Here is a 9,995-nt window from a genome sequence, read left to right on the forward strand (position 1 = left end):
ATTTAAGTGCTCCAATATTGGGTGCATAGATATTTACAATTATTATACCCTCTTGTTAGATTGATCCTTATCTCATTATGTAATACCCTTCTGTGTCTCTTGTTACAGCCAGCCTTTGTTTTAAAGTCTATTTTGTCTAAGTATTATTGCTCTTCCAGACTTTTTTTTTTTTTTTTGCTTCCATTTGCGTGGTAAAATTTTTTCATCCTTTCACTTTCACTCTGTATGTGTCTTTAGGTCTGAGGTGAGTCTCTTATAGGCAGCATATAGATGGATCTTGTTTTTTTATCCATTCTGCCATCCTCTGTCTTTTTATTGGAGCCTTTAGGCCGTTTATATTTAAGATCATTTTGAATAGGTAGGAGCTTACTGCCATTTTGTTCATTGTTTTTCTGGTTGTTTCTGTAGTTCTTCTTTGTTCCTCTCTTCTTCTCTTGCTCTCTTTCTTTGTGATTGATGATTTTCTGTAGTGTTATATTTGGCTTTCTTTCTATGTTTTGTGGATTTATTATAGATTTTAGGCACGAGGTTAATTCTTTGAGTCAGTCACATTACTGTTCTTCTCATCAATCCTTCTTAGAAAAGTATAATTGTCTCTATAAGAAAATGAGTCAAACTTTTACCCTCACAACATTCTAATTTTGATAAAGCAAATAATAAAGAGAAGCAGATATCTGGGACTTTCCTGCTGGTGAGTGTGTGGGCCTGAGTCCCAGTCCATCTGTCCTTCAGTCTTTCTCACAGTAGTTTTAAGCACAAAAGATATGTTTTATTTGTATCCTGCCATTGCATTTTCTCTCATCAGCCCCACCATCCATTCCGGCCTCTTCCTGCTCACTGTCTGGTGGGATGAGGGGATGGCTCCTTCCTATGGCCTCATTGTCACCTTACAGGGGTGATTTAACATCTTTTGAAATAGTTTTCACTGTATCTTGTTGAACATTTACAAAGCAGAGATAATAAAAGATAGTATCGTTGTTCTATAATGAAAAAGGGCCTATAACTTTCTAGTAAATTGTCTCCCTAGTTACACTTAAATATTGAGCTGATTTTCAAGAGACCTTACATTTTTTTAAGAGAGCTTGAGAAAGCAAAGTTTTTTCTGTTGCATGTAAACAAACACAAAAGGTAAAGTATCTAGGGCAGGTATGAAAGCTTCATGATAATTAGCGACCCATGTTTCTTCTGTCTTGTTATGGTATTCACCTCATTGGCCCAGGTAGCTGCTGGAGTTTCAGCTATGCCATCCAAATTCCAGCCACAAGGTAATTCCCAGAAACTTCATATAGAGCCACTTTTTGTGTCCTATTGGCCAGAACTTAGTACACAGCTATATACGCTGCAAGGGAGGCTAGGAATGTTGTCTTTATTCTGGGCAATCTTGTGCCTAACTAAAAAAAAAATTAGTATTTTAAAGAAGAAGGAGAGAATGAATATTGGGAGATAAGGAGTCTTTTTCTTGGTACATGAAATGCAATCTCAAGTGTTGCAAGGTGTCTTATTTATTGTAAGAACCTACTATAGGAGATATTTTCATTTCAAGATGAGGGACCAAATAGGATTAGAAAGGAAAGTGCAGGAATTTTACTATTGCCCTACTTAAAATAAACAATAAACCAATCCACTTAAATCTAGATTTAAGCATAGAAGAACCTAGAAGAAAAAAATCAAACACACACACACACACATGCACGCATGCACACACATACACATACTAAGAATTAGGGGAATTGATTGGGGGTGCCTGGGTGGCTCAGTCGGTTAAGCTTCTGACTTCAGCTCAGGTCATAATCTCAGTCCATGAGTTCGAGCCCCACATCGGGCTCTGTGCTGACAGCTCAGAGCCTGGAGCCTGTTCCATATTCTGTGTCTCCCTCTCTCTCTGCCCCTCCCCTGCTCACGTTCTGTCTCTCTTTCTCTCAAAAATAAATAAACATTAAAAAAAATTTTTTTAAAGAATGATGGGGAATTGAAATGACTACTCAAGGATGCCATTGCTACTGTCTCACTGATGGCTTGATTGCATTTTCTCTTGCAGCTACCTGCTCCCTGATGACAGCAAAGCCACCAAGCACAAAACTCTGGTAATAAAAAAGAGTGTTAACCCTCAGTGGAACCATACTTTCATGTTCAGTGGCCTGCATCCCCAGGACATAAGGAATGTTTGCCTCGAACTTACTGTCTGGGACAAGGAGGCCTTTTCCAGCAACATCTTTCTGGGAGGAGTTCGTTTGAATTCTGGAACTGGTGAGGGACTTGGGGACCCTGAGATGGTCTGTGACGAGGCATGGGGCAGAAGAGTGGTTCCTGCCGGTTAACGTGTAGTAGATGCACACATAGTTTCAGCTTAACTGATTCCTGAAATTACCACACATGCTCCATCCCTTTAGCCAAGAATCTGTTCATTGTTAAAAATAGTACTACATAAGTTTGCATCCTTTAGCTATAAGTTTAAGATATAAAATGTTTGTATTCAGTCCTTTTATAAAATATCACCTACATCTTAGTCTAAGTGAATTTCAACTACCTTCTTGGGTGCTATTTCATGTTTTGCTCAGGAGAAGATCACCAAGACAGCACAGACTTCTGACAGGGGAGAGAACAATTTCCAAGACCAACTTTACTTCATCCTCTTCTCAGATTACTCACTGGTTGAATTGAAAGGAAACCCATTTTCCCCGCTAAAAAATAACATCTAATGTTGTTTAAACAGATTATGGAAGCATACTACTGATGCCACAAGGTGCAAGCCAACAGGGTGAATTGGAGGGAAATGACAGTAGTAGAGCACATGTAGCCCCCCAGATTCTCATTATTCCATAATTTAAGTAAGACATGGAGGGTCTGCATGCACCATGGTCTATATTCCTGTTAAGAACAACCCTGCCTCTATGATGCTCTACTTTGTTATAGATTAAGGAGAGCCAAGAATATCTATACCACTAAAGTGAAAAATCCCCAGGTCAGTGGGGAGTTTAACAAGGGGCCTTGTTAAAAAGCGAGTGCTTCAGAGACCCGTTCAGCCTGTTCTTCTGTCAGGTTAACTCAGTCCAGAAGAGAGCCTGCTCTGTGATAAACTACCAAATTGGAGGGTGGTGGAAATGACCCACTAGGGCCGTCCTGATTTGTTTCTCTTCATCTTGGCAGAAGTGAGTAGTCAGACTACAAAGGAAGTCTTTCGTTCTAACTAACACTACTCACTAGATGCGGTAAGGAAAAACAAGCCAGTGAAGGACTCTCTGCTCAAAAGACCCCCTTAGAGGTTGATAAGTGTCTTCCAGAAAATCGAAATGTTTCACCTGTGAAGTGTAACACTCCTTTTCCCCATCTTCAGGTATGAGCCATGGGAAGAACGTGGATTGGATGGACTCTCAGGGGGAAGAGCAACGCCTTTGGCAGAAGATGGCCGACAATCCTGGGACTCCCGTAGAGGGTGTACTCATGCTCCGTTCCAGCATGGGGAAGTGTAGACTCTGAAGGTACCAGTCTCCAAAATGGGGCCTCCAGGCACTGTCTGGCTGCCATTTCCTATTATTATCAGGCTTGGTACCTGGGATTCTGTTTCCCTGCCATTTCTCACCTGAGGGAACTGGGACATGCGGGGAGAGATGTCAGTGTTATGAACATTTAGGGACTTGCTGAGTGTCTATAAGAGCATGTACCTCCATATGTCCATGGATCAAGGCCTTTTTGATTGGATGATGGAAAGTGTGTCACATTGTCCTGTCAGCAAGTAAATTGTACAGTGATTCATAGGCTTTATACCATAAGGGAAATGGTGCAAGCTTCTTTGAAACTACAGTAGAGATTTGGAGTCCCTAAACTTCTATTAATGAGTTATTTTAGGTTTCTTAAAAGGGTTTGAGGGATAAAAGGGCCACTCATAATATAGATCACTTGAAGAGTAAGAAGGAATACTGTCTACCCTTTTCTCACCCTGGGAATCCCCACAGTCCAAAGAAGGCATGGTGGGGATGGTTGCTTGGACAAGGAGGTGGCCCTGTTATTGTAGCAAACTTGTGGATTAACCAGGTAAGTTTTCAAGATGAACTGAAAGGTTTTTTTGGTGACTATGTAATTTATAATCTAAATCAGCCCACTTTTGAGAATGAGAAGAACGAAATTATTATACTGGAACAACAGATGTAAACCAGGATTGAACTGGGAAAATTGGGATGTAGGGTCACCCTAATTATGACCTAACAATTAGTTCTATTATAAACAGTTAGTTTATAAAATATTCTAAGCCACTAACTACAAGGAAGTAAGAACTAATGCACATTTTGAGCTCCTGCTTGTATCATATTTACTGATATCTCTTTGGTCAAAGGAAGTCATATGGCCAAGCCTAAAATCAATAGGCAGGAAAATCCATCTGTGCACGATGAAGCCATGGCAAGGTTGATATGCAGAAAGGGAAGAAGAATTGTTACCAGTAGTTCAGTCTACCATACTTTCTGTTACCTGGAATTCTAGATGCTTTAGCCACCAAACTTAAATGCCAAGGTAGTTGAAGCAGAAAGTTACCTCAGACCTGTTCCTCATTTTGCATATTCCAAATCTGAAGCCCAGGGAGCTGACATGACTTGGCCAAGGTCATATAGAAGCTATGACTATATTCAGACTTAAATCCAGGCTGTGATTTATAGGCCAGTATTTTTTCTACTGTAGCCCCTGGCATAATCTTGTGCTTATCCAGGTGGAGAGGAGGGCATAGATGAAAGAAGGTGGAGCAGAGTCGGATTACTTCAGTATGAAGTACCTGATCGACTTTTCTGCCAGAGTCCTAGTCTAGCCCCTCAGCTCATTTTTTTACTTGAATTCATATAAAATCTTTGAAAGGATAGAAACTGAATTTTAGTGGTAAGAAAGGTAGAATCATCTTTAGGCTTATTCAAGCTAATTTTTCCATATTCTAAATTTCTTCTTGAATTTTGAAAACTGATTTAAGAATATATTTAGCATTATTCTGAGGGAATAAGCAGTCCATTTTCAGCATTATTAAAAAAAGGCTAATTCTCAAAAATTAAAGTTACCAGTCTAGTGTAGCTCAGTATATATGGAATATTTTTTAAAAACTCAAACTCCCATCCCTATGTTGCCCTTCTTAAGAAACAAAACACAAAGTGTAAGATCATCACTACTTCCTGTATTGGAAAACTTGTCTTCAGACTTGACCTGACCCATTCTGTCTTCATTGATATTTTGGGGACACGTGAGAGGGAGATGATAGTGAAGTATGGAGACATCTCTAAAGTAAACAAAATGGGGGCGCCTGGGTGGCTCAGTCAGTTAAGCGTCCGACTTCGGCTCAGGTCATGATCTCATGGTTTGTGAGTTCAAGCCCCGCATTGGGCTCCGTGCTAACAGCTTGGAGCCTGGAGTCTACTTCTTTGGCTCCCTCTCCCTCTCCCTCTGCCCCTCCCGTGCTTGCTCTCTCTCTCTCTCTCTCTCTCTCAAAAATAAATTTTAAAAAAATTTTAAAAATACAGTAAACAAAATGAAGTAGATTTATTCGCTAACAATAAAAGTGGCAAAATAATAAATTCTAAAATCTATAACTTAAACTCTAGATGAGCATAAACTTTATGTGTTCAGATCTTTGCCACATTTAGAGCAGTTTTCTGTATTAGGGTTTCATAAAATCCAACATCTAACTGGGTATTTCCACAATGCAAAACCTAGGTATGCAGAAGTCCATCAGAAACCTGCAATGTTGTTCTCAGAGAGAAAAGGTAAATTGATCTTCATGTCATTCTTTTTACTAAGTATTGTGTAGAAGTACAAATATTTTTAAATCTAGATTACATATGTGAATGGCACACAATTCAAATAGTTCAAAATTGTGAAAAGTCCGTCTGCCTTCCTCCTCTTCCATAGCAGAAATGATTGATAGTCTCATTCTTTCTTATGCATATAGGGTATTACATTATAGGGATATAGCAAATTTATTTAACCATTCCTATCAAATGCCATGTTAAATATGGTTAACTAAGCTATCTATGTTTGGTGGCTTTTCTGAATAACCTTTTCTTTCAAACATCAACACTTCGAAATTCAAAATGAGATTTTTGGGTATTTCCAATTTGGGGTATTTGTCCTACAGAGATAGATACAGATGTGAGAAATGAGTACATACAAAAGTATTTATTGCAAAAGATAGAAAATAACCCAGTAGCCCCTCAGTAGAGGCCTTCTGCAATATCATATAAGCCTAGTTTTTCTGTGTCGTTAGTTGCTCCCTCTCCTTCTCTGTTAAAGGTTGTTAAATGATAAGCGTCGGATTCTTCAGTGCTTGTTGTTTCTTATCACTTCATACACCATCTCTGGCATTATCATGTATGCTGCCCTCGTAGTTTTATATGCTTATAACTTCAAACTCACATCTCCAACCCAGACCCTTCCTCTCAGCCTTAGACTCAGACCCACCTACCTATATGACCTATCCACCAGCATAGCTCATGTTTTCAACATAGTCAAAATGGAACCCTTTATTCCACCTTCCCCTTGTACCCAATTCTTCCTATTCTAGTATATCCTGTCTCAGTGCCTTGTACTGTCATCTACCCAGTTGAGCCAGTTCAGCTGGACAGTTCAGCCCAGTCTGTCTCAGCACAGATAAAAGCACAGAGAATGCTCTCCAGCCCAGCTCTCCATATCGCCTTCTCAGAAGATACCATGACCTTGCTGGAGTGTCCTTGTCAGGACATCTCAGCCCTCAGCATTCCCTCACTTGAATCATACAAGTTGTAAAGGGATATGGGCAAGCTTTAAAGCCTGACTTTATCCATTCAGATTGTCAACAGTACTTTCAGGACATCTGGAAGATAATTTATCAGCTCTCATTTCACTTACATTGTCACTATAACGGAATCATCATGTTGTAGATCTTCCAGGACACAAAAATGCCAAACACAAAGATATTTTGATGTAACTTCATAATCCTAGTCTCCTTTTCCTTAATAAACCCACACAAATATATGACCATTGATCTTTAAGTGTTTAAGTAACTAATGGATGACCCGCCTGATTCACAGTAATATCAGTCTCATCATCACCTGCTACCCTAAGGTTTATATTTGATGGGGGAGGAGAAAGTCATGGAAGAAACAAGGGCAAGTCCTACTTTTAGAAGCAAAGTAGATTGAAATATTGAATCATCCCGGAAGTACCTCAGAGTAAAAGCCTATGGCATTTGGGACTGTGATCAATGTTTACTTTTTTGTTCCATATAGATATTTCACATTAAACAGAGCATTGCCTTTAGAAGTTGGCAGAAGGGCTCTCCTCCTATAATGGTGTCATTTATGGCCTCTGAAATTAAAACAAACAGGAGGAGGAAATCTACACAGGTAACACTATAACAAAAATTGGATCTAGCAAAGTTTGAACAATAGCCATGGAAATTGAGCCACATCAAGGATTCCAAAGGATTATCTGAATCATCCGGAGTATGAATTTAATACACTGATTCCAGAGCATTGCTCCAAACCTACTGAACAAAATCCTCAGAAATTCCCATCATTCTAATCAAGATTCTTGGGTGATTCTGATACAAATGGATCACAGTTTGAGAAACACTGCATAAGAAGATAAAATAACTGTGATAACTGGACTCACTCTATGTCATGATGGCAGGTTAGATTTGGCTAACTTGGACATTGTTCATTGCAAGGCAATCATAGTGAAATGGAAGGAGCCTAACCTCAGACTCAGATGATATTAGCTCAAGTCTTGACTGCTTACCAACTATGTGACCTCGGTCAAGTTAAGTATCTAATCTAGGCCTTGATCTTTTTGCCTGTAAAATAGGAATAATCAGGATAACTTGGAGTTACTGAAGATATGAAAGAAAGTAATATATGTAAATATGCTTTGTAAATTTTAACCACTGGGGTGGGGGAGGCCATTGGTGAGCTAGATACAGCACTCTGTTGTTCGTAATCTCTTGGGCCCTTCTTTTCCTGAATGCTTGGCTGGAACTTAATCATTCTATGTACAATTAAGTGGTCTCCAGTGTATAGAAATACAAAAAAAAAGGGAGGAGGAGGAGGAGGAGAAGAAGAAGAAGAAAAGAAAGAAAGAAAGAAAGAAAGAAAGAAAGAAAGAAAGAAAGAAAGAAAGAAAGAAAGAAAGAAAATCTTATTTTGTGTTATATTACCCATTGTGGGTAATAGCAATTTATTTTTAGGCTGGAATTTCCTACTTCATCTGACTAGATAATAAATATTTCAAAATGTGTTTTATTTGATGGGGAGAAAAACTGGTCAGTTTTTTTGTTAACAGGTTGTGGAATCTACAAGCAAACCATGTTGCCATGCCTTTCCTTAACACCCTCTTTTGGTGTAAAGATCATCTCTTTCTGTGGCCCATTGCTTATCCTTCATGCTAGAGAGATCAAACCTGCCTTCCTCACAGGGTTGTTGTTCAGAATTGTGCTTTTTATTTACAGAAGGAAGTTTACCGTTCTGTTGAAACAAATTCCATAGAAATACAAACTACTCTTGGAATTATGAGGAATGCACAGTGTTTCAAAGATCAGCATTTGTACCTCATTTGCCTCCCTAGAACTCATCAAACTATTCTGGCAGGGGGTTTCTTCCATATTTGGAAAAGGGAAGTGGAATATGTAGTTAGTATTGCCTGTACATGACAAAACACTCATATGGGGTAGTAGATCATATTTTTATCTTTAGTATCTCAGCACAAAGGGAGACTTAACTCTGCTTTTCTTTTTCTTTGGTTGAGGCAGAGATTAACACAGCAAGAAAGTAAAATATTTTATTATAATTTAAAGCAAAAGTTTAAGTCATTGGCATTTGTGAGGGAAAAAAAGGCTCCTTAAAGAAGAGCAGAGAACTAGATACGTGTTTGAATCTAAATATTCTCGTTTCACCTCTTTATTGTTAGATCTGCTTACTTTGGGAAAGAGTCTGATTGCTCCTTCCATGCATTTTTTTCTGCTTCGCCCAAGGTTAATTTTGTCTTCAGAAAGTTGACACTCGTTTGTGCAAATCCATGAGAATTGATGATTCCAAACAATAAAACTTTTAAAATCTTTCTCACTTGGAAACAAGGAAGGGAACCATTCTGTTACAAGACAGTTTATGTCCATCATTTATGGTTAAACTATAGTTAGAGCAATTGCAGGTTGGGAATATATTTTCTTTTCTATCCTTTCCTCATATTCATTATTCATAAATGGACATTTTTGAAGAGAGATCATTGGCTTTCAGTTGATATGAAGAAATAGATGTCTAGAATTTCCCGCATCTTTTTGCTTTTGACCTTCATCACCCTCACTTAATTTGTCCTCCTTAATTCCTAAATATCTTACTACATTGTCCCTCTGACTAATGGGGTTTATACAAGAACCTTGGGAACTCCTCATGATCCCACATGGATTAATGGAAATATTATTGTTAATTTTCAGCTTTTTCCTTTTACCTCAAAACCCAGCCCTGTTAGAATCATATGCTTGCAAAGCATCTGAATGCACAAAACCAGTTTACGGGGTTGGGTAGGAGCTGTCCTGGCTACTTCCCGGGGTGCCAAGTTATAAGGGGCACTAAACATCCCTGAAAAGGTAATGAGGTAGAGAACTTCTCTCAGGAAGAGTATGGTATTAGGAGGATGAAATAATGTCTATTTCAATAAATAAGTGAAGAAGGGACCCCATGCCTGAAGAGCGATTCATGGTTGATAAATTCTAAGAAAGACAGGTCTATTTAGAGGCAAAGCGTTTGTTTTGTTGAATAAGGTTTACAGTTTGGGCTAGACATGAATTGCCAAGGACATAGGGAAAGCGGGGGGGTGCCTCCATTGAGAGTTTCCTTTGTACCCCTTCCACCAGGCAGATGTTCCTCAAATGTTACACAAATATTTACAGAACCTCTGAGAGGGGCACCATATCATCAGTGCAAGAATTGGCCCGACTGAATGTACTTGGTCTCCATTCCTAGATTGAGTGTGGTTGTCACAAGCAGTCCATTTGG

At 38.9% G+C, this 9,995-nt stretch overlaps 1 protein-coding gene across 3 annotated transcripts in view; it reads left to right on the forward strand.

Moving 5' to 3' along the window:
* SYTL5 (synaptotagmin like 5) overlaps positions 1–5,452 on the forward strand; it is a 118,663-nt gene extending 113,211 nt beyond the window's left edge. For all 3 annotated transcript variants that reach the window (XM_053202229.1, XM_053202230.1, XM_053202231.1), the window contains 2 exons: positions 2,039–2,247; positions 3,335–5,452. In XM_053202229.1, coding sequence (XP_053058204.1) covers positions 2,039–2,247; positions 3,335–3,477 — 352 coding nt within the window. In that variant the 3' untranslated portion in view covers positions 3,478–5,452. The remainder of the gene's footprint in view (positions 1–2,038; positions 2,248–3,334) is intronic.
* The last annotated feature ends 4,543 nt before the right edge of the window (positions 5,453–9,995 follow it).

This window comes from Acinonyx jubatus, chromosome X (assembly GCF_027475565.1).
Source record: "Acinonyx jubatus isolate Ajub_Pintada_27869175 chromosome X, VMU_Ajub_asm_v1.0, whole genome shotgun sequence".
Lineage (NCBI taxonomy): Eukaryota > Metazoa > Chordata > Mammalia > Carnivora > Felidae > Acinonyx > Acinonyx jubatus.